This window comes from Salmo trutta, chromosome 31 (genome assembly GCF_901001165.1).
Source record: "Salmo trutta chromosome 31, fSalTru1.1, whole genome shotgun sequence".
Taxonomy (NCBI): domain Eukaryota; kingdom Metazoa; phylum Chordata; class Actinopteri; order Salmoniformes; family Salmonidae; genus Salmo; species Salmo trutta.
The window spans coordinates 27825686-27852817 of record NC_042987.1 but is presented as its reverse complement, the minus strand read 5'-3'; the positions used below and the strand labels follow the sequence as shown (position 1 = coordinate 27852817).

Below are 27132 nucleotides of genomic sequence, written 5' to 3'. Positions count from 1 at the left end.
TTTCATCTAGTTTGCGTCACTTTGGTTCCGTTTGGTTCTTAGTGAATACAAAGATTAAACTGTTTACCATTTACTCTAGGAACAAAACAAAATAAAACAGGGAGGGGACCTCCCTGCCTTTTGCACTGCTAAATGTTTTCCCTTGCAAAACGTTTTGCAACAGCCTAAATGTTTTGATACGGCCTGCGACTAATAAATACACCCCTGAACTTGTCCAATTAGGATGATCATTTTAGTTTTCCTTTCTGAAGCGTTTTGCTACATTGTATCCTACTGAACACAACCCATCTTTGGCAGCAAGTTAGCCGACTAATGTAGTTGTGTTTCTCTGCCTCCCCTCTCTCCCAGGCTGTCTATGCCTCTGGACAACCCACTTCTCTCGTCTTCACCACCCAAACACCTCAACAAATGAATTCTGCACCGCAGCCACGACAGGTATTGCGCTCTACTTCTTCTGTTACTCAATCGCTCCTTTTATTTTCCGCTCTTTTGCCAACACTCTTTCAATGTCGACGCTTCTATGTATTGCTGAGTGTAAGACCCCTACTTCAATTCTTAAAGGTCCAATGCAGCTGTTTTTATCTAAATATCAAATGTTTTCTGGGTAACAATTACTATGATTGTTTCTTTATGCCGTTTTAATTGAAAACAAAAATAGCTTTTCTCAAGCAAGAATTTTGCTAGGACTGTCTGAGTGAGGGGCCTAATTGGACGAACCTAATGGGAGGGATATGTAACCTCTGAACTAGCTGTTATTGGCCAAGAGGTTTGAAACTCATTGTTATTGGTCTATTAACTTATACCGCCTTGTGACGTCGCCAGGCAGGCCAAAACTCCATCCCACCAAAACAGGCTGAAATTTCAGACGGTCTTTTCAAACAGCTCTTATACTAAAAGGTCATCATCATAATTTTCACAGTATTATTCCAACGGCAGTGTGGAAATGTACAGTACCAGTCAAAAGTTTGGACACACCTACTCATTCCAGGGTTTTTCTTTATTTTTGCTATTTTCTACATTGTAGAATAATAGTGAAGACATCAAAACTATAAAATAACACATATGGAATCATATAGTAACCAAAAGTGTTAAACAAATCAAAATATATTTGAGATTCTTCAAAGTTGCCACCCTTTGCCTTGATGACAGCTTTGCACACTCTTGGCATTTTCTCAACCAGCTTCATGAGGTAGTCACCTGGAATGCCTTTCAATTAACAAGTGTGCCTGAAGTTCATTTGTGGAATTTAATTCCTTTCTAATGATTTTGTGCCAATCAGTTGTGTTGTGTTGTGACGTGACAAGGTAGGGGTGGTATACAGAAGATAGCCCTATTTGGTAAAAAGACCAAGTCCGTATTATGGCAAGAACAGCTCAAATAAGCAAAGAGAAACAACAGTCCATCATTACTTTAAGACATGAAGGTCAGTCAATCTAGAACATTTCAAGAACTTTTAAAGTTTCTTCAAGTGCAGTGGCAAATACTATCAAGCACTATGATGAAACTGGCTCTCATGAGGACCACCACAGGAAATGAAGACCCAGAGTTACCTCTGCTGTAGAGGATAAGTTCGTTAGAGTTACCAGCCTCAGAAATCGGCAAATAATTGCACCTCAGATTTCAGCCCAAAGAAATGCTTGAGAGTTCAAGTAACAGACACATCTCAACATCAACTGTTGAGAGGAGACTGCATGAGTCAGGCCTTCATAGTCTAATTGCTGCAAAGAAACCACTACTAAAGGACACCAATAAGAAGAGACTTGCTTGGGCCAAGAAACACGAGCAATGGACATTAGACTGGTGGAAATCTGTCCTTTGGTCTGATGAGTCCAAATTTGATATTTTTGCTTCCAAACGCCGTGTCTTTGTGAGACGCAGAGTAAGTGAACAGATCATCTCCGCATGTGTGGTTTCCACTGTGAAGCATGGAGGTGGTGTGGGGGTGCTTTGCTGGTGACAGTGATTTATTTAGAATTCAAGGCACAATTAACCAGCATGGCTACCACAGCATTCTGCAGTGATACGCCATCCTATCTGGTTTGAGCTTAGTGGGACTATCATTTGTTTTTCAACAGGACAATGACCCAAAACTCACCTCCAGGCTGTGTAAGGGCTATTTGACCAAGAAGGTGAGTGAAGAAGTGCTGCATCAGATGACCTGGTCTCCACAATCGCCCGACCTCTACCCAATTGAGATGGTTTGGGATGAGTTGGACTGCAGAGTGAAGGAAAAGCAGTCAACAAGTGCTCAGCATATGTGTGAACTCCTTCAAGATTGTTGGAAAAGCATTCCAGGTGACTACCTCATGAGCTGGTTGAGAGAATGCCTAGAGTGTGCAAAGTTAAGGCAAAGGGTGGCTACTTTGAAGAATCTCAAATATAAAATATATTTGTTTAACACTTTTTTTGGTTACTACATGATTCCATATGTGTTATTTCATAGTTTTGATGTCTTTACTATTATTCTACAATGTAGAAAATAGTACAAAAAAATAAAGAAAAACCCCTTGTAGGTGTCCAAACTTTTGACTGCTACTGTATGTGTAACATACAAATCACGTTTTTTGGCTGCACTGGGCCTTTTAACTCCAACTCTTGCTCAACTGTAACGCTTTGGTCCAACCTGTGTGTAACGGTCTTTCTGCTTAACCGCTTTGGTTTAGTGTGTGTGTGTGTGTGTGTGTTTTTTAAAAAAGTCTCTCTCACCACTCTCTGACTACCAACCTTTGACCTCCTACTCTCTTTTTCTGTCCTCCCTCCCAGTTTGCCACCGGGCCCCGTGCTTTACACCAACAGGTACTAACCCTTACCTTCCCCAAAATGGCTGCCGTCTCAATAGAACAGTAGTGCATTAATGCACATTTCACTTTAGAGAAGGATGAAGCTGAACAACCATTTTAGTTCTGACCAGATCCAGCTGTAACTACACACAAAACCACCTGATTGAATGAAATGTATATATTTTTTATGAGTTAAGACCATGAGTAGTAGAGTGCTAGAATCTGTCCCTCAGCCTTTTGTGGCTCTCCGGGACCAGGGATTACCCCCAGTGAAGACGTCCAGGCTGGTAACCCCATAGGCTACCCATGGTAACACCTAATATGACACCACCCACAGTAGGGCAGTTCAGTAAAGGTACTAGGCACTGCAGCAGTATGGTCTGCCGGTTTTACATTTCACCTGTATATGTGTAAATTGGTTACCCCAATCAAGCAAAGTGCTGGCCAAACCATTTGCTAGGCCTGCAAACAGAGGCTTGGATGAAACTAGAAGACGTATGCTAATCACTTGTGAATTTAAGTCTGTTACCCTCTAGCTTTATAGTTCTGCAACGTCTTCATATTTTGTGATGGTCAGCTGCATGTGAAAGACTGATGTTTTGCACTGCTAACTGTAACGTCTGAGTGATTTACTCTTGCTTCTTATATTCTCTCACCTTCCTTCTGCTCTCTTTTATTACTCTCTTATCATCTTCCTATTTTTCTCTTGCCTTTCTGTCACCCCGCCCCCTTCTCTGCTTGTGTGTTGTCCGGCTGAAGGGTGGATACAGGGCACTGCAGGTAACAGCTTCTCTCTTCCTTCTCATCTGAGTGTATAGAACCTGAGGGCTGAATGCACAGCCACACAACGACAACCATGTCAATGACATACAGAGTCGATATTGTAAAATTTGTAGGGTAGATGGGAGCTGTGATCAATGTTAAAATTGGATGGATGGATATAGCCCCCCCCCCCCTTGGAGTCTCAACCTACCTCAACTATCTGACACTTTCAGTATGTGACATTTTAGCCCTGCGGTGCACGTGCACACACACACACACAAACACATATACTGACAGCTTCTGTCCCTCCTTCCCCCCATTCTTCTCTAGCCTTACTATGCCAACAGGCCCACCATGGCCACCAGTGTCCCCCGGGTCCAGACCAGCAGCGGGCCTCGTCCGGTTGGTCCCACCCACATCTACCAGCCCGGCTCCCAGATGATGATGATCCCTGGGCAGCAGCTGTCCTTTGCTGGCTCCCCTCAGGGCTACTTCATCCCCCCTGGACAGGTACCACAGCTGGTCATCACGTTATGCTAACGGTCAACTTCACTAGAATAAATGGTTGCAAGTTTCCGGAATTTCTGAAAAACCTGGGATTTTTGGAAAGTAAAGAAAAAAAGTGCATCCCTAATTATCACACTGCTCATGTAGTATTCCAGCCGATAGTCTAAAGTCAAGAGGTAATGTTACATATTATTAGAGATATACCTAAACAGAGCAAACGGGGAGCTTGATCCCTTTAAGACAGGTAACTTGACACAGTTCTAAGTGTCCTCTCTGCCCCTCTTTGTCTCTCTGTAGTACCGGGCTCCCTACATGCCACCAAGTCCACAGTACCCTGTGACAAGTGGGACAGCAGGCTTCTACCCAGGCACCAGCCCGGCTGAATACCCCACCTATGGTAAGAGGCTCTTCTCTGAGCCGGGCCCCACCTGCCAAGCACAACCACCATGACTGGAACCATAATCTTGATTAGAACCACAGGCATGACTAGATCAGCAGCTGGAACGCGAACCTCAACCTAGTATTGAACCGCAATGTCCGCTAGAACCACAACCATGGCTACACTAGATCCAAGCACAATATTACCTAGGACCATAACTGTTAATACTACCAAAACCACATCCATGACAAGAACTGGGGCCACATGCACCCAGAGATATCTTAGTCGGTTGATCTTAGGGTCAGTTGGTCGGTCGATTTTAGGGTCGCTCTTAGGGGTCGGTCGGTCGCTCTTATTGGTCAGTCAGTTGATCAAAGCAAATATTATTGGTTGCATACACATATATTGCAGATGTTATTGCAGGTGCAGCAAAATGCTTATGTTTCTAGCTTCAACAGTGCAGTAATATCTAACAATACACATGAATCCCCCCTCCCAAACAAATACATTAGGTAAAAACTTGCTGTGTGTGTGTGTGTGTGTGTGTGTGTGTGTGTGTGTGTGTGTGTGTGTGTGTACACAGTGAATTTGGAAAGTATTCAGACCCCTTCACTTTTTCCACATTTTGTTACATTACAGCCTTATTCTAAAATGTATTTAAATACACATTCTAATCAATCTACACACAATAGCCCATAATGACACTGAGAAAACAGGTTTTTAGAAATGTTTGCAAATGTATTACAAATAAAAAATGGAAAGATGACATTTACATAAGTATTCAGACCCTTTACACAGTACTTTGTTGAAGCATCTTTGGCAGCGATTCTAACCTTGAGTCTTCCTTGGGTATAACGCTACAAGCTTGGCACACCTGTATTTGGAGAGTTTCTCCCATTCTTCTCTGCAGATCCTCTCAAGCTCTGTCAGGTTGGATGGGGAGTGTCGCTGCACAGCTATTTTCAGGTCTCTCCAGAGATGTTCGATCGGGTTCAAGTCTGGGCTCTGGCTGGGTCACTCAAGGACATTCAGAGATTTGTCCCGAAGCCACTCCTGCATTGTCTTGGCTGTGTGCTTAAGGTCGTTGTCCTGTTGGATGGTGAACCTTCGCCCCAGTCTGAAGTCCTGAGTGCTCTGGAGCAGGTTTTCATCAAGGATCTCTCTGTACTTTGCTCCATTCATCTTTCCCTCGATCCTGACTAGTCTCCCACTCCCTGCCGCTGAAAAACATCCCCATAGCATGATGCTGCTACCACCATGCTTCACCGTAGGGATGGTGCCAGGTTTCCTCCAGACGTGATGATTGGCATTCCGGCCGAAGAGTTGGTTTCATCCGACGAGTGAATCTTGTTTCTCATGGTCAGAGTCCTTTAGGTGCCTTTTGGCAAACTCCAAGCGGGCTGTCGTGCCTTTTACTGAGGAGGGGCTTCCATCTGGCTACTCGACCATAAAGTCCTTATTGGTGGAGTGCTGCAGAGAGTGTTGTCCTTCTGGAAGGTTCTCCCATCTCCGCAGAGGAACTCTGGAGCTCTGTCAGTGACCATCGGGTTCTTGGTCACCTCCCTGACCAAGGCTCTTCTCCCCCAATTGCTCAGTTTGGCCGGGTGGCCAGCTCTATGAAGAGTCTGGGTGGTTCCAAACTTCTTCCATTTAAGAATGATGGGGGTCACTGTGTTCTTGGGGACCTTCAATGATCCAGACATTTTTTGGTACCCTTCCCCAGATCTGTGCCTCGACACAATCCTGTCTCGGAGCTCTACGGACAATTCCTTCAACCTCATGGCTTGGTTTTTGCTCTGACATGCACTTTCAACTGTGGGACCTTGTATAGACAGGTGTGGGCCTTTCCAAATCATGTCCAATCAATTGAATTTACCACAGGTGGACTCCAATCAAGTTGTAGAAATATCTCAAGGATGGTCATTGGACACAGGATGCTCCTGAGCTCAATTTAGATTCTCATAGCAAAGGGTCTGAATGTAAATAAGGTATTTGTTTTATTTTTTATACATTTGCAAAAATCTCTAAACCTGTTTTAGATTTTTCATTATGGGGTATGTTGTGTAGATTAATGTGTCAAAACATTTTCAATCCATTTTAGAATAAGGCTGGAACGTAACAAAATGTGGAAAGGGGTCTGAATACTTTCCGAATGCACTGTATAATGGTGTGTATGGACAGTACATGAATAGAAAACCTATGTACTGCAGTAGTTTATATAGGATGAGCCTTGACTAGAATACAGTTATGAAGTGGGTAGAACAGTATGTAAACATTATTAAAGTGACCAGTGTTTAAGTACACAATGCAGCAGTCTCTAAGGTGCAGCGTTGCTTACCAGGTGGTAGCCAGCTCTTGCAGTTGGTCGGTCACATATTTTTTAATAATATATGAAATGTAGCAGACTCTTTTATCCGAAGTCACTTAGTCATGCGTGGATATATTTTACGTATGGGTGGTCCTGAGAATCGAACCCACGACTCTGGCGTTACAAGTGCCATGCTCTACCAACTGAGCTACAAAGGATCACTAGTTAATCTTACAATTGCTCTTGTAGTTGCTCTTACGGTTGGCCAGTCAGGTGGTCTTACAGTTGGCCAGTCAGGTGGTCTTACGGTTGGCCAGTCAGGTGGTCTTACGGTTGGCCAGTCAGGTGGTCTTACGGTTGGCCAGTCAGGTGGTCTTACGGTTGGCCAGTCAGGTGGTCTTACGGTTGGTTCATTGCTGCGTGGCCTGGTAGGTTGTGTGTATGGTGGTCTCTGTTCTCTCTTTAGGATCTGTGTGTGTGTGTGTGTGTGTGTGTGTGGGGGCGGGCTTTGGTTCTGCTCTATCAGTCTTCTCACCTGCTGCTTCTCACTGCCTTAACACCCTGCTTACTTCTGGTTCCCTTCACTCACTCTGCATCTGTCTCTTCCTGTCCTCTCTCTTCTCTCCTCCCTTTAATTTTCCTTCCCTCGCTCCCTTCCTTCTTCCCTCTCCCCCCGTTGTGTTCAGAGCCCTCTCTGGCTGCGAGGGAGAGGAGAGGGGGCGGGCGAGAGAACGGGCGTCTCTCTCTCCACGGTGCTCCTCTCACCTCCCAGCGCTACCCCGGTGAGTATGTGTGTGTACTTGCGTGTGCATTTGTGTTGCTTAGTATGTGCTGGGTTGCATCTTTGTCGGCCTAATATGTCTGCATAATGTGTTTTTTCCCTTGTGCACATGGTTTAGTTTTGCTGCGGATGCATGTGTGCATGTTCAGTGCATGTTCAGTCTGTGTGTGAATGTCTCTGGCTCTTTCTGGGGTGTGTTTGACTGACCTCCCTTTCTCCCTCCCTCCCCCCTACAGCAGGTGCCTACTACCCGGCCCAGCCCCAGTACAGCCACACACCCCCTGTCCAGACCGCGCCCGTCATGATAAGCCCCGCCCAGCCCCAGCAGCAGGCCTTGCCCCCTCAGCCGCCGCCGAGCCAACCACCGGCACCCAAGAGGGAGCGCGTAACGGTACTGTACCACACACTGTTGCATTTCCACTATGAGACTACCCCGGTGTTTGGCCTAAAGACAGACATTTGACTTTCCACTAGGTATGTTAGCTGCCGAAAATACATTTGACAGGTCATGCTTATCGGTCAATTTGCATAATTTAGTGGAATTAAATTGTCGTGTGTGTATTTTCGTTAGCAGTCATGCATCTTATTTATCACATTTGCACAGCATACAGAGCTTAGTTTGAGGAACGGAGTATCCTATTGTGAAACGTGTTTTTGTAAACCCAGTCATTGCGCAACAAATAACAATTCTAAATGCAATCGCATGTTAACTTTGAAGGCCACAATTTAAATGGAGCTATTTTCATTTCTCAATCTCAACTGGTAATTAAAGCGCGCCTCCCATTTGTTATTCGAGTGCATAGGCCATAGTCAACAGTAGGCAGGCTATCAGCGTGTCACCACCACTTTGAAACGTGAGCTTGAGTTAGTAATTGTCTGAAAGCTGAACGTTTGACTTTACTTCAAATAATGAGTCATGTCTTACCATGCTTCAAAGCAGCCTTGTGAAAATCCATCCATAGAAACGTGGAGGCAGTTATTTTATTAAGACTTCCTGATGCCCTTGTCTAGCTTTTCTCTCCTGTTCTATTTGTTTTCATATCAACTTTCTTTTGTTGTCCAGAAGCCAAAGGCACAATCCTAGTCATATTAGCAACCCATCCCAGTGGTTATTAGATTCCCCTGCTTTCTAACAGACATTTTCATTATGGAACTGCTCTCATTATGTGTACTGTTTAGAACAGTGTTTTCCTGTAAATCACATTTTGGTAAATGTAAAAAAAAAAAAGATAACCACCAAAAACAACTATATATCCTCTAAATCAGAAAGTAAATACAAAACACTTTCAGTTGACCTCCTAAGGTACAACTTAAAGATGTCTGTCTATGGCGGTGAATAAGAAGGCAGTAGTATTTGTGCTGAAGCACTAATAAACAAGAAGGGCTGAATTAATTAACCTGTAATCTGAAACTACACTGTGCACAAGATCACAAACTATGCAGTGAAATTGTGTAACATGCAGTTCATAATGTCACCACTTAGTAGATTCGCTACAGTGCTGTACAACAGTCAAAGGTCATGTAAAGAAACACTTTATGGCAACCTGCAATGAGAGCTTGTCATGACACGCACACGCCAGCTGTTCATTACCAAAATGTTTTCTTAGTGAAACCATAATGTAAATTACACTGTTAGTCAATACAAAATGTATTGGCTAATATATTTCAACTGCAAGTGGCATGCGCTGATGACTGAATTTGAATGCAGGAAAAAGCTGCCCGCACTGATTTTTTTAGCCACACGTTCTAATTTCGCTAGCTAACAATCTCTCATCATGAGTGCAAGCATATGTCCTGAATGATAGATCTGCACCAACTAACTAAATGGTCCCGTGTGGCTCAGTTGGTAGAGCATGGTGTTTGCAACGCCAGGGTTGTGGGTTCAATTCCCACGGGGGACCAGTACGGGAAAAAAAATACATTTATGAAATGTATTCATTCACTACTGTAAGTCGCTCTGGATAAGAGCATCTGCTAAATGACTAAAATGTAAATAAACCCACTAACGTAATAGGGCCAGACAGTAACACTGTTGTTTTTGTATCAACGATGAGTCTGTGTTCTCTTTGGCTCCAGCTGGCTAGATGGACAGTTGATCATTTTCCTTCTCAAAAACAACTGTTTAGGCGTTTGAGGTTGTTGATTCTGCTTTTCAGCCCTAGCTATGGTAACACAATTTCCCTAGTATATTAGAAGTGGAAAAGCCCTGTACTATGACCTTGCTGCTGAGGTCAATGCAGTTCAGCAGTAGGTAGAGTAAATGTTGCCCCTTAACGCTGATACGGGATCCGATATCTTCTCACCCCCCCCCCCCTCATGGTTAAAGATCGAATCGGGGGAGGGTAATCTGATCCTAGATCAGAATTGGACTTAGGGTAATGTGATCCTAGATGTGTGGTTAAGGGCAATTCCAACCATGTGCTAAAGATGGAGAGGAGAATGAATCAAGGGGAAATAATTATCCCCGAGTTTTGACGGGAGAAGAGAAGGGGATTTTCATTTATTTAGGCCTATTTAACCAGTGTTATCAGTGCAAAACGTTTTGCAACAGGAAACGAAAACGAGCATTTCATACATATTGAAAGTTCAGTCACTCCCAGTTTAGGTCCGTTTTCTTCTGTTTGATGTCTAGTGAATACGACCCAGGTTAGTCAGTTAATAGCACATTTATAAACTCAGCAAAAAAAGAAACGTCCTCTCACTGTCAACTGCGTTTTATTTTCAGCGAACTTAACATCTGTAAATATTTGTATGAACATAACTAACGGAAATGGAATAATGTGTCCCTGAACAAAGCGGGGGGGTAAAAAAATCAAAAGTAACAGTCAGTATCTGGTGTGGCCACCAGCTGCATTAGGTACTGCAGTACATCTCCTCCTCATGGACTGCACCAGATTTTCCAGTTCTTGCTGTTCTTGAGATGTTACCCCACTCTTCCACCAAGGCACCTGTAAGTTGCCGGACATTTCTGGGGGGAATGGCCCTAGCCCTCACCCTCCGATCCAACAGGTCCCAGACGTGTTCAAAGGGATTGAGATTCGGGATCTTCGCTGGCCATGGCAGAACACTGACATTCCTGTCTTGCAGGAAATCGAGCACAGAACGAGCAGTATGGCTGGTGGCATTGTCATGCTGGAGGGTCATGTCAGGATGAGCCTGCAGGAAGTGTACCACATGAGGGAGGAGGATGTCTTCCCTGTAACGCATAGCGTTGAGATTGCCTGCAATGACGACAAGCTCGGTCCGATGATGCTGTGACACACCGCCCTAGACCATGATGGACCCTCCACCTCCAAATCGATCCCGCTCCAGAGTACAGGTCTTGGTGTAACGCTCATTCCTTCGACGGTAACTTCGACGGCGAATCCGACCATCACCCCTGGTGAGACAAAACCACGACTCGTCAGTGAAGGGCATTTTTTGCAAGTCCTGTCTGGTCCAGTGATGGTGGGTTTGTGCCCATAGGCGACGTTGTTGCCGGTGATATCTGGTGAGGACCTGCCTTACAACAGGCCTACAAGGCCTCAGCCTATTGCGGACAGTCTGAGCACTGATGGAGGGATTGTGCGTTCCTGGTGTAACTCGGGCAGTTGTTGCCATCCTGTACCTGTCCCGCAGGTGTTGTTACACGTGGTCTGCCACTGCGAGGACAATCAGCTGTCCGTCCTGTCTCCTTGTAGTGCTGTCTTAGGTGTCTCAGTACGCACATTGCAATTTATTGCCCTGGCCACATCTGCAGTCCTCATGCCTCCTTGCAGCATGCTTAAGGCACATTCACACAGATGAGCAGGGACCCTGGGCATCTTTCTTTTCGTGTTTTTCAGAGTCAGTAGAAAGGCTTCTAGTGTCCTAAGTTTTCATAACTGTGACCTTAATTGCCTACCGTCTGTAAGCTGTTAGTGTCTTAATGACCGCTCCACAGATGCATGTTCATTAATTGTTTATGGTTCATTGAACAAGCATGGGAAACAGTGTTTAAACCCTTTACATTGAAAATCGTTGAAGTTTTTTTGATTTTTACAAATTATCTTTGAAAGACAGGGTCCTGAAAAGGGACATTTTTTGTTGTTGATTTACAATGACTGCTTGGGGGCGATGTGATTGTCTTAATACTATAAATTAATTTCTAGAACTACAGTATAGACTGTTTAACCTCATCCTGCCCCCCCCCCCCCCCCCCCGTTCCTACCCCTCCTAGATCAGAATACGAGACCCCAACCAGGGGGGCCGTGATATTACAGAGGAGATCATGTCCGGGGGAAGGGCCACCTCCACCCCCACCCCCCCTTCACAGGTACGCATCACTACTCACTGGAGCATGTAATGTTACAGAATGCACAGATATGCACAGATGATTGGTATTTATCATATGAGAATATCAAACTATCAACAAAAAAAAGCGTAAATGTATCATGAAACAGATGATTGTCCGTCAGATAGAACAGGGAATCTATCAGCTCTATACTTCCTAGTTGAATAAATTTAACGTTAAGTGTTTCACATCACTTAATACATCCCCTGATTTCTCCTCCTCATTGGATTCATTCCCAGTGATGAGCTCACAATGCAAGTTTGGAATCCTGTGGCTTTGAGATGATTCCACAGTGATGATGTCATAGAGGAAACCAGGAAGTTTGGAATGGAAGCCAGACGTTCCATTCAGTGTTTATTTTTATGGTTGTTGTGTGTTCTCTCCAACTCTCAACTTGGCTGGTTTTGATCAACCAGGCAATAGGATAGCATTTAAAAAAAACATAGTATTTTGTATCAAGTATATTTTTGCAGATGTTGCTTCTCGTTTTCGGCCCCTAGTCGTCCACCACAGAGGAAGAAGGTCCTGCCCAGACCAACGGAGAATTTACTAACCCCGTCACCATCGTGACGAGAACAGGTGAGCCTCCTCTCAGGTCTTGTGGTACTACAATGTTTATACAGCCACATTTTGCCAGCATGAATAACTAACTTGATCGTCAGTGATTGATTGCAGTACATTAAAGTTCCAAAACGGTTCCAAACTGATTTCCTTCTTTGTTGCAGATGAAAACGCGGAACCCGCGGTTTGCACAGTGACGGCCGCCGAAACCCTGCCTCCAGTGTTGTCAACTCCAGAGCCTGCCACCACAGCTGTCCCACTGGAGGCCAAACAGGAAACCGATGGCCAGGTTGCCCCGCTTACCGAACAGGTCGTCAGCGAATCAGATGCCCCCGTGGCAGGGATGAGGCCCGAGGTGCCCATCCCACAAAGGGAAGACCAGGCCCCTGCCTCCTCCCCCCTGACAGCTTCTACCTCCCCTCCCCCTGCAGAGGTACAGATTCCACCCCCTGCCATCACCATGGCTCAGGCCAGCCACACAGTGGGCGCTGGTGTGACCCCCGAAGGTCCTTCCACACAGGTAGAGCCTCTGGCTGCACCAGCATCTGTGGAGAAGCCTCTTGCCCAGGTAGCGGAGGAAGTAGAGGAGAAGGTAGAAAAGGTCAAGAAGGAGCCGGCAATTACCATCAATCCAGAGGCAGTAGTGGCTGTTGTGGTCATTAAAGAAGACATTGAACCCGCTCCACAACCTGTGACCCCCATCGCCATGGCAACGGGCGACTATTTCGCCCTGTCCTTGAAGTTGGTGGCGGCTGTGGAAGCGGCCACTAAAACTGAGAGAGGGGTGTTGCCGCCAGCGCCTAAACAGAAAGCCATGACCGAGCCCGTTTCTGCCCCCGCTCATGCCGCCACTCCCTCTGTCCCGGAGGCGGAGCCTGCCGTGGCCCAAAAGAAGGTGGAGCAGCTGCCCCTGTCCAACGGCCTCCCCCAGGAGGACCCCGACGAGGTAGACGCCCCCGTGGCTGCACTAGAGCGCATTGCAACGGAAATCACAGAGCCTGCCGCTCCCCCACCTCAGGAAACGGCTAACCCTGCGCCTGCTGCCATAGAGGAGGAGGAGGAAGAGGAGGTGGAGGAGGAGCAGAAAGAGGAGGATGCATCCCCAGTACCCTCGTCCAGCAGCCCTTCAGAGGACACGTCTATGCAAGGTGAGCGGGAAGGATTTTTACCTGTCAGGTCACTTGGTCAGGAAAAACTGTAGTATGTGCACCAAGGTTTTGGTGTGACTGAGGCACCCAGGGGTTCTTGGTGGTGTGGCTTCAGGTTTGACCCTTGGCACCCAGGGGTTCTTGGTGGTGTGGCTTCAGGTTTGACCCTTGGCACCCAGGGGTTCTTGGTGGTGTGCTTCAGGTTTGACCCTTGGCACCCAGGGGTTCTTGGTGGTGTGGCTTCAGGTTTGACCCTTGGCACCTAGGGGTTCTTGGTGGTGTGCTTCAGGTTTGACCCTTTGCACCCAGGGGTTCTTGGTGGTGTGGCTTCAGGTTTGACACTTGGCACCCAGGGGTTCTTGGTGGTGTGCTTCAGGTTTGACCCTTTGCACCCAGGGGTTCTTGGTGGTGTGCTTCAGGTTTGACCCTTTGCACCCAGGGGTTCTTGGTGGTGTGGCTTCAGGTTTGACCCTTTGCACCCAGGGGTTCTTGGTGGTGTGCTTCAGGTTTGACCCTTGGCACCTAGGGGTTCTTGGTGGTGTGCTTCAGGTTTGACCCTTTGCACCCAGGGGTTCTTGGTGGTGTGGCTTCAGGTTTGACACTTGGCACCCAGGGGTTCTTGGTGGTGTGCTTCAGGTTTGACCCTTTGCACCCAGGGGTTCTTGGTGGTGTGGCTTCAGGTTTGACTCTTGGCACCCAGGGGTTCTTGGTGGTGTGCTTCAGGTTTGACCCTTTGCACCCAGGGGTTCTTGGTGGTGTGGCTTCAGGTTTGACCCTTGGCGCCCAGGGGTTCTTGGTGGTGTGGCTTCAGGTTTGACACTTGGCACCCAGGGGTTCTTGGTGGTGTGCTTCAGGTTTGACCCTTTGCACCCAGAGGTTCTTGGTGGTGTGGCTTCAGGTTTGACCCTTGGCACCCAGGGGTTCTTGGTGGTGTGGCTTCAGGTTTGACCCTTGGCACCCAGGGGTTCTTGGTGGTGTGGCTTCAGGTTTGACCCTTGGCACCCAGGGGTTCTTGGTGGTGTGGCTTCAGGTTTGACCCTTGGCACCCAGGGGTTCTTGGTGGTGTGGCTTTAGATTTGACCCTTTGCACCCAGGGGTTCTTGGTGGTGTGGCTTCAGGTTTGAAACTTGGCACCCAGGGGTTCTTGGTGGTGTGGCTTTAGATTTGACCCTTTGCACCCAGGGGTTCTTGGTGGTGTGGCTTTAGATTTGACCCTTGGCACCCAGGGGTTCTTGGTGGTGTGGCTTCAGGTTTGACCCTTTGCACCCAGGGGTTCTTGGTGGTGTGGCTTCAGATTTGACCCTTTGCACCCAGGGGTTCTTGGTGGTGTGGCTTCAGGTTTGACCCTTGGCACCCAGGGGTTCTTGGTGGTGGGGCTTCAGGTTTGACCCTTTGCACCCAGGGGTTCTTGGTGGTGTGGCTTCAGATTTGACCCTTTGCACCCAGGGGTTCTTGGTGGTGTGGCTTCAGATTTGACCCTTGGCACCCAGGGGTTCTTGGTGGTGTGGCTTCAGGTTTGACCCTTGGCACCCAGGGGTTCTTGGTGGTGTGGCTTCAGGTTTGACCCTTGGCACCCAGGGGTTCTTGGTGGTGTGGCTTTAGATTTGACCCTTGGCACCCAGGGGTTCTTGGTGGTGTGGCTTCAGGTTTGACCCTTGGCACCCAGGGGTTCTTGGTGGTGTGGCTTTAGATTTGACCCTTTGCACCCAGGGGTTCTTGGTGGTGTGGCTTTAGATTTGACCCTTGGCACCCAGGGGTTCTTGGTGGTGTGGCTTCAGGTTTGACCCTTGGCACCCAGGGGTTCTTGGTGGTGTGGCTTTAGATTTGACCCTTTGCACCCAGGGGTTCTTGGTGGTGTGGCTTTAGATTTGACCCTTGGCACCCAGGGGTTCTTGGTGGTGTGGCTTCAGGTTTGACCCTTGGCACCCAGGGGTTCTTGGTGGTGTGGCTTCAGGTTTGACCCTTGGCACCCAGGGGTTCTTGGTGGTGGGGCTTTAGATTTGACCCTTGGCACCCAGGGGTTCTTGGTGGTGTGGCTTCAGGTTTGACCCTTGGCACCCAGGGGTTCTTGGTGGTGGGGCTTTAGATTTGACCCTTGGCACCCAGGGGTTCTTGGTGGTGTGGCTTTAGATTTGACCCTTGGCACCTAGGGGTTCTTGGTGGTGTGGCTTTAGATTTGACCCTTGGCACCCAGGGGTTCTTGGTGGTGGGGCTTCAGGTTTTGATGTAACAAATTTAATGTAACATTCCTTTCTTCTCTCTTCTAGCTGCTGTGTCTGTGCCAAAGAAGAAGAGGAACATGAAGGAACTGAACAAGAAGGAAGCCATCGGAGACATGCTGGATGCCTTCAAAGAGGTGTGTGTCTGTGTGCGTGCATAGAATAGAGCAGCCTTATAAAGTCAAACTATCCTAAACAGTTGTCCTTGACCACTTTTCAAGGTGCACCAGTAGTAAACCTTGCTGTGAGTAACAATCTTACAGGTTTTCACTGCATGGGATCTGCAGCCAGCCTCTACTTCGGTTGGACTGTTCATTGGGGTTGGGTGGTATTTCAAATTTGAATATCGTCATACAGTTCTGCTCTCATCCCGGGATTTATGCTTTTACCGATATAGTACACAAGGGGTCGCCCAAAAACACAGAAAAGCCAGTTGGGCGTCTATGACCAGAATGCTTACGAAATTAGAACAAGTAATAGCGAATGAAAATCTAATGTATTTATATAGCCCTTCTTACATCAGCTGATATCTCAAAGTGCTGTACAGAAACCCAGCCTAAAACCACAAACAGCAAGCAATGCAGATGAAGAAGCACGGTGGCTACAAAAAACTCCCTAGAAAGGCCAAAACCTAGGAAGAAACCTAGAGAGGAACCAGGCTATGAGGGGGTGGCCAGTCCTCGTCTGGCTGTGCCAGGTGAAGATTATAACAGAACATGGCCAAGATGTTCATAAATGACCAGCAGGGTCAAATAATAATAATCACAGTTGTCGAGGGTGTAACAAGTCAGCACCTCAAGAGTAAATGTCAGTTGGCTTTTCATAGCCTATCATTGAGAGTATCTCTACCGCTCGTGCTGTCTCTAGAGAGTTGAAAACAGCAGGTCTGGGACAGGTAGCACATCCGGTGAACAGGTCAGGGTAGTTGAAACTGGAGCAGCAGCACGGCCAGGTGGACTGGGGACAGCAAGGAGTCATCAGGCCAGGTAGTCCTGAGGCATGGTCCTAGGGGTCAGGTCAGGTCAGGGAGAGGGAGAGAGAGAGAATTCACCCTAGCCCTCCGACACAAACTACTGCAGCATAAATACTGGAGGCTGAGACAGGAGGGGTCAGGAGACACTGTGACCCCACCCACTTTGCCAAAGCACAGCCCCCACACCACTAGAGGGATATCTTCAAACACCAACTTACCATCCTGAGACAAGGCCGTGTATAGCCCACAAAGATCTCCGCCACGGCACAACCCAAGGGGGGGCGCCAACCCAGACAGGAAGATCACGTCAGTGACGCACCCCTCCTAGGGACGGCATGGAAGAACACCAATAAGCCAGTGACTCAGCCCCTGTAATAGGGTTAGAGGCAGAGAATCCCAGTGGAGAGAGGGGAACCGGCCAGGCAGAGACAGCAAGGGAGGTTCGTTGCTCCAGAGCCTTTCCGTTCACCTTCACACTCCTGGGCCAGACTACACTCAATCATAGGACCTACTGAAGAGATGAGTCTTCAATAAAGACTTAAAGGTTGAGACTAAGTCTGCATCACTCACATGGGTAGGCAGACTATTCCATAAAAATTGAGCTCTATAGGAGAAAGCCCTGCCTCCAGTTGTTTGCTTAGAAATTCTAGGGACAATTAGGAGGCCTGCGTCTTGTGACCGTAGCGTACGTGTAGGTATGAACGGCAGGACCAAATCGGAAAGATAGGTAGGAGCAAGCCCATGTAATGCTTTGTAGGTTAGCAGTAAAACCTTGAAATCAGCCCTTGACGAATTGCAAAGGCAGACAATCCTGCTCATAAAGTTATACATACAGTGCATTCGGAAAGTATTCAGACCCCTTCACTTTTTCCACACGTTGTTACCTTACAGCCTTATACTAAAATGTATAGAGTAAAACAAAAAAAAATCCTCATCAATCTACACACTACCCCATAATGACAAAGCGAAAACTGGCACAGACACAGTCTGAATACTTATGTAAATGTGATATTTCAGTTTTTATTTGTAATTTGCCAACATTTCAAAAATCTGTTTTTGCTTTGTTGTTATGGTGTGTTTGATTAGGGGGAAAAATAATTTTAATCCATTTTAGAATATTGCTGTAATGTGGATAAAGTGAATGTTTGAATACTTTATGAATCATCTGTATATGGGTAGGAGCTACCGAGTTTGGACGTTTCCAAGCTAATGTAAATGAGAGACTCTGCAAATGAACGTTTTAATGCTTGCTTGTCTGAAGGAAGTACTGTACTGGCTCTGGAGCAGCATGTGTACACGCTGTGTCTGTGTGGAGTCTGGAGTCGCTAGGGCAATGGTCCTGCCTGTTCTGCTCAGAGAAGAGGGGTAGGAGCAGACCGGGCCAAGAACGGTGAGGAGAACAAATGCTAGGAAATCAAGATAGCAGTGGCCGCTGTACAGAACTCATCCAAAGCGCTTTGACTTGTCAAACACGGCGGAAAGCCACACGATATGAGGCCCATCTCCTTATATAATTCAACCACTTAGATAACTAGGAAGTTAAACAAAATTCATAGCTGACCTCAACTGTTATCGCTTTCTCCCGTTGTGCTATTTGCAAACAAGTGACTGGCTCAACTGTTCTGGGGAACTAAGGTTAGATGCACAATGTAAAGTAATGTGACAGGTGAAATGAAGAACACCATCTGCTTCATGTCCTAAAGTATTGCACAAGTTGGCTGCAGGTAATTACTTAAGTAGCTACAAATATAACAACTTACTGAACTCAAAATAAATAATGAACTTAAAATACATTTCAAAAGTATTGAAAAACTATTCCGTGGCTATTTCCGAATACCCCGGTATACGGTATATCGCCTAAGCCTACTGTTCATCAGTCAGTGCAGGAGCAACTCGGCATGTGGCATCGTTGGTCTTTGTGCCTGGAGTCCTGGTATGTCTGTCGAGACAAGCATTTCACTTCCCAGCAAGTTTTCTTCATTAACCGTCCAATTTGCTAATTAAAACTTGTATGTTAAAAATAGAAGGAATAAAGGACTGTTACACACCAGTGTTTTCCACTAGCGCCGGCTGTCAGCTAAACGGACGATTTACAGACTCATTTTCAGCTGGCTCCTTTTTCCACTTAGCTAGGCTACTTTTCAATTTACTCGGCAGAAAAAAGCCCTCATGAACGATATGCATCTTCTAGCGATCTATAGATCGGACAGACTCCTTTCAGTCGCAAAGTGAGCGCTCACGGAAACACTGCTGGTTTGACAGTGTTAGGTTCTCATTTTCAGAGTACGAACTCAACGGGCACTATGAAAGCTTTAAACCAAGTTTATTCTGCCCAGAGGGTCAATACCGCTGCATTAGACAAAAAAATGGTTTTACCCGTGGTAGTATGAGTCTGCTCATCTCTACACATTGCATCCTTATTGCTAGGCAGGGAGCTAAGTGATCTGGGCCTTAAATGGTTCCTCCCCTTATCAGTACTGCTACATGTGATAGTTTTCCCTGCTCTCCGCCTCTCCCAAGCTTCATTATGGCACCTCTCATGTCTCTTTTTTATAATTAGTGATTAATAATAGTTAAACCTCAAAAACCAAACCTATCAACAGTCTGCTGTCTGTCCTGCCTCTCGGTACCTGTGTGTGTGTGTGTGTGTGTGTGTGTGTGTGTGTGTGTGTGTGTGTGTGTGTGTGTGTGTGTGTGTGTGTGTGTGTGTGTGTGTGTGTGTGTGTGTGTGTGTGTGTGTGTGTGTGTGTGTGTGTGTGTGTGTGTGCTGTGATTGTAGTCAAATGTATTTACAGAAGGAGAGGGCATGATGCTCCTTTGTCTCTGATTGAATTTGCAAATCCCATTATGTGGTAACAATGAGTCAAAATCCACTTAACCTATTGTTTACTGGCACATTCATTTACCTTTTGCTTGTTTCATATGCAGCCACGGGGTGGTGGGGCATGGGCTATTTACTGAGCTTTGACTTAACAACAAGCTTGACTAGTTTTATTAAAGGTGTGGAACTGACTGAATAAAGTCGATCTCATATCTTTACCATTCATGTGTAACAACATAGTTATACTGAGTACAAAACATTAGGAACACCTGCTCTTTCCCTGACACTGGCCAGCTGAATCCAGGTGAAGCTGTGATCCCTTATTCATGTCACTTGTTAAAACCACTTCAATCAGTGTAGATGAAGGGAGGGAGATGGAAGGATTTTTAAGACTTTGAGACATGGATTGTGTGTGTGTGCCATTGAGGGTGAATAGGCAAGACCAACAAGCCTTTTGAACGTGGTATGGTAGTGGGTGCAAGGTGCACCGGTTTGAGTGTGTCATGAAGTGCAACACTGCTGGATTTTTCACACTTAAGTTTCCACTGTTTATCAAGAATGGCCCACCACCCAAAGGATATCCTGTCAACATTTCAACTGTAGCAAGCATTGGAGAACATGGGCCAGCATCCACGTGGAACGCTTTCGACACCTTGCAGAGTCCACGCCCTGACGAATTGATGCTGTTCTGAGCGCAAAATGGGGTGCAACTCAATATTAGGATGGTGTTCTTAATGTTTTGTACACTCGGTGTGTTATGTCAATGGCATCGTAAACTAAAGATCTCGTTTGTATTTTCAATATGAAGTCCATCAGGACTTGCCAGACAGTGACGTTAGTGATTGGCTTGTCAGTAGCCTATTGCATCGGTAAGAGAGCCGTTCATTTGGCTCCCTAATTTGCATACTGGTAGTGTTTTTGGCAATTATTTGCAGATAAATGATGAAAACATTCAATGAAGATGGTGAATACCTGCTTAATTTTTCTGTCATATTGCAGATAGCTGAGAAAATGCCTCTTAAGGAAGCTTGAAGCCTGTGGGTCAGTTGCTAAACAAGTGTTTTATTTTTTTAAATAAATGACATTCTGCAATTGAGTTGCATACACTTGTTGAAATTATTTTAGTTATTGAATTGACGTTCCCTCTCTTAATTGAGCATCTGTTCTGTTTTATTCTAGATCCATTTAGTCACTGGAAAAAGTGCCAATCACACAATTTGTTTGGTTTAAAATTGTACCTTAAATAATTTTAAAGATAATTTGGCCACTTCATTTTTCTGTTTTTAATAAAATACATTAATTTTAAAGAACGAACAAAAATACTTTAATCTCAAGAGGAGGCAGGTTTAAGGTCATATAGTCCTAGACAATATCCAAAATGACTAACAATACACTGAGTTCAGACATTTACAGTAACTTAAATTGTAAGCACAATACCACAACAAAGTTTTCCAATCTGGGAGGTCAATCAAGTACTCAACAATTTCACTGTGTATTTTGGATGGAATCAAGGCATTAGAATGTACCAGAGGCCACCAAAATAAATCTTCTGCAAAAATGTCATAATAGCCCAGGGGAGCCTGGCTGGCTACTTTTTTTCTATTAGGCTGGCTACTCCATGTGCTTGTGGAAAACCACTGGTTACTCACCCCAAATCCCCTAACATTAACCACAAAACTGACTTGAGGTCAGCATATAGGGTCTCAACTTCCTTCTACTCTCTTACCCTTCAATCTTCCTGTCCCTTCTCCCCTCTCTCGTCTGTACAGGAGGAGGCGGTGGCACCTGCCACCGAGCCCTCGTCTTCACCGGCAGAGCCCAGCCCTGTGGCCCCGACCTCCTTGCCACCCGCCGACGCGCCAGACGAGACGTGGGAAGAGAAGGAGGACAAGCAGAACGCCGACACACCCCCGCTCACACCGGGCGACCTCAAGTACCAGTACAAAGGAGGTTGGTGGTCCCTTAGAAATGACTGAAGATATCAGTCAAGGATCTTTATCGGACTCAATGAATATCGAATATTCGTTGATTGATTCTTTGTGAGAGGTGTCCTCATTTTTCCCGTCATATGAAATGTCTCATCGTTGAAATGTGCAACAAACTGTCTGTTTCTATAACCACATTTCCATCCACGGATTTTATGTGAGTCAAGTCATACCGTATAAAAATAAATCACAACAGCTGTGATGGAAAAAGGAAGTGTCGGTACAATTATCAAAATGTCGACAGACAATGGGTTCGTTCGACATAGTGGGATATTTTTGTCAGTAAAATCAATTATGCAACAAATTGCGGCGGAAACGATTTCTTGCGCAATTTTTGATAGCATCGTGTAACTGCAAATGTTATAGTTAGTTATTTTATGTTGTGTGGTCCTCTCACTATGACTTGAAAAAGAATGCACAGTTTAAAGGGCTACACAGGAAATAAGTTATGATGAACTTCACAGGGTGGTGAAAGTGCACAGTGATGAGCTTGATGCTCCTTTCCAGTAAATATTGAGTGTCTTGTGACATGATGATCCCTGCCAATTAATCAATCTCATCATATAACCTAACCTGTCCACTTTATTAGCGAACTGTTGTCTAGAGTAGAGGTCGACCGATTATGATTTTTCAACGGCGATACCGATTTTATTGGAGGACCCAAAAAAAAGCCGATACCGATTAAATCAGCTGATTTTTTTTTAATTTTTTAAAATTTTTTATATATATTTGTAATAATGACAATTACAACAATACTGAATGAACAATGAACACTTATTTTAACTTAATATAATACATAAATAAAATCAATTTAGCCTCAAATAAATAATGAATCATTTTCAATTTGGTTTAAATAATGCAAAAACAAAGTGTTGGAGAAGAAAGTAAAAGTGCAATGTGCCATGTAAAAAAGCTAAGGTTTAAGTTCCTTGCTCAGAACATGAGAACATATGAAAGCTGGTGGTTCCTTTTAACATGAGTCTTCAATATTCCCAGTTAAGAAGTTTTAGGTTGTAGTTATTATAGAAATTATGACGTGTCGACTATTTCTCTCTTGTCCATTTGTATTTCGTATACCTTTGAATATTGGATGTTCTTATAGGCACTTTAGTATTGCCAGCCTAATCTCAGGAGTTGATAGGCTTGAAGTCATAAACAGTGTTGTGATCAAGCATTGCGAAGAGCTGCTGGCAAACGCAGTAAAGTTTGAATGAATGCTAATGAGCCTGCTGCTGCCTACCACCGCTCAGACTGCTCTATCAAATATCAAATCATAGACTTAATTATAATATAATAAACACAGAAATACGAGCCTTTGGTCATTAATATGGTCAAATCCGGAAACCTATCATTTTGAAAAACAAAACGTTTATTCTTTCCGTGAAATACGGAACCATTATGTATTTTATCGAACGGGTGGCATCCCTAAGTCTAAATATTGCTGTTACATTGCACAACCTTCAATATTATGTCATAATTATGTAAAATTCTGGCAAATGAATTACGCTCTTTGTTAGGAAGAAATGGTCTTCACACAGTTCACAACGAGCCAGGCGGCCCAAACAGCTGCATATACCCTGACTCTGCTTGCACAGAACGCAAGAGAAGTGACACAATTTCCCTAGTTAATATTGCCTGCTAACATACATTTATTTTAAGTAAATATGCAGGTTTAAAAAAATATATATACTTCAGTGTATTGATTTTAAGAAAGGCATTGATGTTTATGGTTAGGTACATTTGTGCAACGAATGCGCTTTTTTTTCACTAATGTGCTTTTTAAATCATCACCCGTTTGGCAAAGTAAGCTGTGATTCAATGATAAATTAACAGGCATTGATTATATGCAACGCAGGACACGCTAGGTAAACTAGTAATATCATCAACCATTTGTAGTTAACTAGTGATTATGTGAAGATTGATTGTTTTTTTATAAGTTAAGTTTAATGCTAGCTAGCAATTTACCTTGGCTCATTGCAGCCACAAGGTCCTTTTGATGCTGCACTCGCGTAACAGGTGGTCAGCCTGCCACACAGTCTCCTCATGGATTGCAATGTAATCGTTTGGACGGCGATTATATTGCAATGGATTGCAATGTAATCGCCGTCCATAACAATTACCGATTGTTATGAAAACTTGAAATCGGCCCTAATTAATCGCCCATGCCGATTAATCGGTCGACCTCTAGTCTAGAGTGCATGCGCAAAAACCAGATTGGGCAAGTTTGCCCAAACAGTTTTTGTGACAAAGCCATCGACAGACTGGAAAATGCAATGGAAACACATTGAATTTGTTTAGTTTTTTTTATTCGGTACATGAGTACTTTAGCGCAAAAGTTATTTTTATGTGCACTACATCATCAAGCACAGCCTTTTATCTGCCATTCCGTTTTGATGGAAACACCTCTGGAGGGAAAATTGGCATATTTTGTTAAGGTGGATATTATAATATTCGCATGAAAATCTATCACAAATTTAATGGAAACCTAGCTACTGTCAAAGACCCCCTTTACTCATGTGTATGGCCAGCGTTATCCCTAATGAAATGCATGCCTCTTTAAGAGTAGTCTGATAGATTGGGTTGGGTGTGTTACAACAACAGCTAAGCAATTTCAAACTCTCCCACCCTTTCCTCCCAACAGAGCAATGGAAGCCTATCGACCCAGAGGAGAAGAAGAGGTACGACAGGGAGTTCCTGCTGGGTTGCCAGTTCATTAGTGCCAGCATGAACAAGCCTGAGGGCCTGCCTCTCATCACCGACGTTGTGCTCGATAAGGTAAACTATACCATCAAATGAATTCATTTTCTGATCCAGTATGGTGATTTTTATAGGCATCCAGTTAAAGGTATTATTCTAACAAGTGTTATGAAATAAAAGGGATTATGCTCTAATGCAAAGTTTAGGTTTGTTTTTATGTGGATTTTAACACCTCCCATCTCTCAATCATGTGCTTTTCTAGTATCTCTGTCCCGATGTTAATCCAATGTCAAAATTATAGGTACATAATTCTCTCTTTCTCTGTGTAGGCGAATAAGACGCCCATGCGCCCAGCGGAGCTGGGTCGCAACATGAACGCCGGGCCAGACTTCACCCCCGCCTTCATGGGTAACCTGGGTAGACAGTCCTCTGGAGGAGGTGGGGGAGGGGGACCACGGGGCCCTGGAAGGGACCACATGGGAGTGAGTACGGCAGTGTGTTGGGTGTGTGTCCTCTAACTCTATGGTCAGTGTATTGAGATCCCATAATTCAGGACCAAGATGGACGATTGTTTGGTCATGTTAATAGGATGCCCATTATAGTGTTCTATTTATTTATATTGGTTCTATGTGTTTTCAGTGTGTGTTGGTCAGTATTTGTTAGGTTTGTGGGCTGTTGGTGTGTGTGTGTGTGTGTCAGTGTCTCTTGGAAAGCATTAGTCATAGTTCAGAGTACATAGTACGTCACTCTCCAAATGTCTCTCTCTTCTTCCTCCCATGTTCACTGATTTGAAAGGAAATGACTGGTGTAAGGAATATGGTGGAAACTCCCACTAGCCCATGCCTCTACCAATCTAATGCTATTAGATTTGTGGGAAGTAGAGAATTAGTGCACACTGCAGGAGAAAGGAGATATCATTGGATGCACCCTTTTTGTCACGTGTTTCTTTAAAACAAGTGATTTGATCATCAACCAATGATTTATTGTGAGCATTTAAAGATAACCATTGAATGGTGTTCTAAGACTTCCATTGAGTGAAACTGGCCCTGCTCTCTACCTTGTTTCTGTCTAAAACTGTGCTCTGGTAGTGTATGATTGATAGCCCGGTGTGTTTCTAGAGTTCATAGACCTCGTCTCCCCCCTCCCTCTTTATCCCTCTTTCCCCCTACCTCTCTCTCTCCCCTTCCAATCTATCTCTCCTCTTCCCCCAGCCCCCCGGACCACGGCGCTCCCAGCAGGGCCAGCGCAAGGAGCCCCGCAAGATCATCACAATCTCCTCATCGCTAGGTGGCGAAGTGGAGCTCAACAAGGCGGAGAAGGCCTGGAAGCCCACAGTGAAGAAGGCTGTGACCCGGGGCCGAGGCGCCGCCCCCGAGGATGAGGAGAGCGACGACCCCGAGCAGGCCAAGACCCAGGAGCTGTTCAAGAGGGTCCGCTCCATCCTCAACAAGCTGACCCCTCAGATGTTCCAGCAGCTGATGAAGCAGGTCACAGAGCTGACCATCGACACGGAGGAGCGGCTGAAGGGAGTGATCGACCTGATCTTTGAGAAGGCCATCTCTGAGCCCAACTTCTCTGTGGCCTACGCCAACATGTGCCGCTGCCTTATGGGGGTGAGTGAAGTGTTTGGGCGGTCCATGTTAGTTTTTTTTATTTCCTTTCTCTCTCACTCTACGTTGAGCCTTGTGTTTGGACCACTGCAGTCTATTGCTGAAATTTAACAACTCAAGGAGCTGAGGACAAGCCCTCTCCTTTCCTTTGATTCTGTCTTTATCCTACTGGACATAAACCAAACAGAACTTGAAGTTAACTAGTATTTCTCCTTGTTTCCTTTCATTGGCTCTTTCTAGTTGAAAGTGCCCACCACAGACAAGCCGGGAGTGACTGTAAACTTCCGCAAGCTGCTGCTCAACCGCTGTCAGAAAGAGTTTGAGAAGGACCAGGATGATGATGTGATCTTTGAGGCCAAACAGAAGGAGATGGAGGCTGCCAAAGAGGTAGGGGAGGATCCATTTCACATGACAGTTTAGTCATTTAGCAAATGCCACATACATGCATTCTTCTTAAGATGGCTAGGTGAGAACACATCACAAGCATTTCAAGTACATTTTTCCTCAGTATTTATCAGAAAAATCCATGCTAGTGGGAAAAGAGAAGTGGCTTTTTTTGGGGGGGGGGGGGTTCGATGTGTAATATTAAAAATAGATGCTGCCATTCTTTTTTATTATTCAACATTCAACAAACTAGTTAGATAGGCAACCTGTGTAAAAGATGCGTTTCCATTCTGTTTCACCCTCCATGCACAATAAAGCTTTGTGAACTTTCACACTAACCTCGGACCTCTCGTTTCCCAGGAGGAGAAAGCTGGTCTGAAGGCGACGCTGGAGGAGGCCAAAGACAAGGCGCGGCGGCGGTCGCTGGGCAACATCAAGTTCATCGGCGAGCTGTTCAAGCTGAAGATGCTGACGGAGGCCATCATGCACGACTGCATCGTCAAGCTGCTGAAGAACCATGACGAGGAGTCGCTAGAGTGCCTCTGTAGACTGCTGTCCACCATCGGCAAGGACCTGGACTTTGAGAAAGCCAAGGTACGCAGAGAGAGGAAGAGAGCGAGAGACACACACAGTTAGATGGACACACAGGCACGCACACACAGGAGCAGACACACACTCACACTGACATTTCCTTTGCAGAAACTAGAATGGCCACACCCACCCACCCCATGTCTGACTGTCCCTCTGTCACCCACCCCCAGTCTGACTGTCCCTCTGACCCCCCCAGCCCCGTATGGACCAGTACTTTGCCCAGATGGACAAGATCATCAAGGAGAAGAAGACCTCGTCTAGGATCCGCTTCATGCTGCAGGACGTCATCGACCTCAGACGGGTACAACTACACC

General features: G+C 45.5%; 1 protein-coding gene across 11 annotated transcripts in view; it reads left to right on the top strand.

Annotated features, from left to right (window-relative positions):
• LOC115169855 (eukaryotic translation initiation factor 4 gamma 1) overlaps window positions 1-27132 on the top strand; it is a 58331-nt gene that overhangs the window by 3697 nt on the left and 27502 nt on the right. For 3 of the 11 annotated variants that reach the window (XM_029725892.1, XM_029725890.1, XM_029725891.1), the window contains exons 3-20: window positions 319-435; window positions 2764-2796; window positions 3540-3560; window positions 3873-4052; window positions 4347-4446; window positions 7423-7518; window positions 7754-7908; window positions 11716-11811; window positions 12330-12408; window positions 12555-13538; window positions 15806-15894; window positions 21321-21501; window positions 24178-24311; window positions 24563-24715; window positions 25445-25846; window positions 26084-26230; window positions 26588-26821; window positions 27015-27119. In XM_029725892.1, coding sequence (XP_029581752.1) covers window positions 319-435; window positions 2764-2796; window positions 3540-3560; window positions 3873-4052; window positions 4347-4446; window positions 7423-7518; window positions 7754-7908; window positions 11716-11811; window positions 12330-12408; window positions 12555-13538; window positions 15806-15894; window positions 21321-21501; window positions 24178-24311; window positions 24563-24715; window positions 25445-25846; window positions 26084-26230; window positions 26588-26821; window positions 27015-27119 — 3306 coding nt within the window. The remainder of the gene's footprint in view (window positions 1-318; window positions 436-2763; window positions 2797-3539; window positions 3561-3872; window positions 4053-4346; window positions 4447-7422; window positions 7519-7753; window positions 7909-11715; window positions 11812-12329; window positions 12409-12554; window positions 13539-15805; window positions 15895-21320; window positions 21502-24177; window positions 24312-24562; window positions 24716-25444; window positions 25847-26083; window positions 26231-26587; window positions 26822-27014; window positions 27120-27132) is intronic. The other 8 variants (XM_029725902.1, XM_029725901.1, XM_029725896.1 and 5 more) reach the window with 7 other exon arrangements.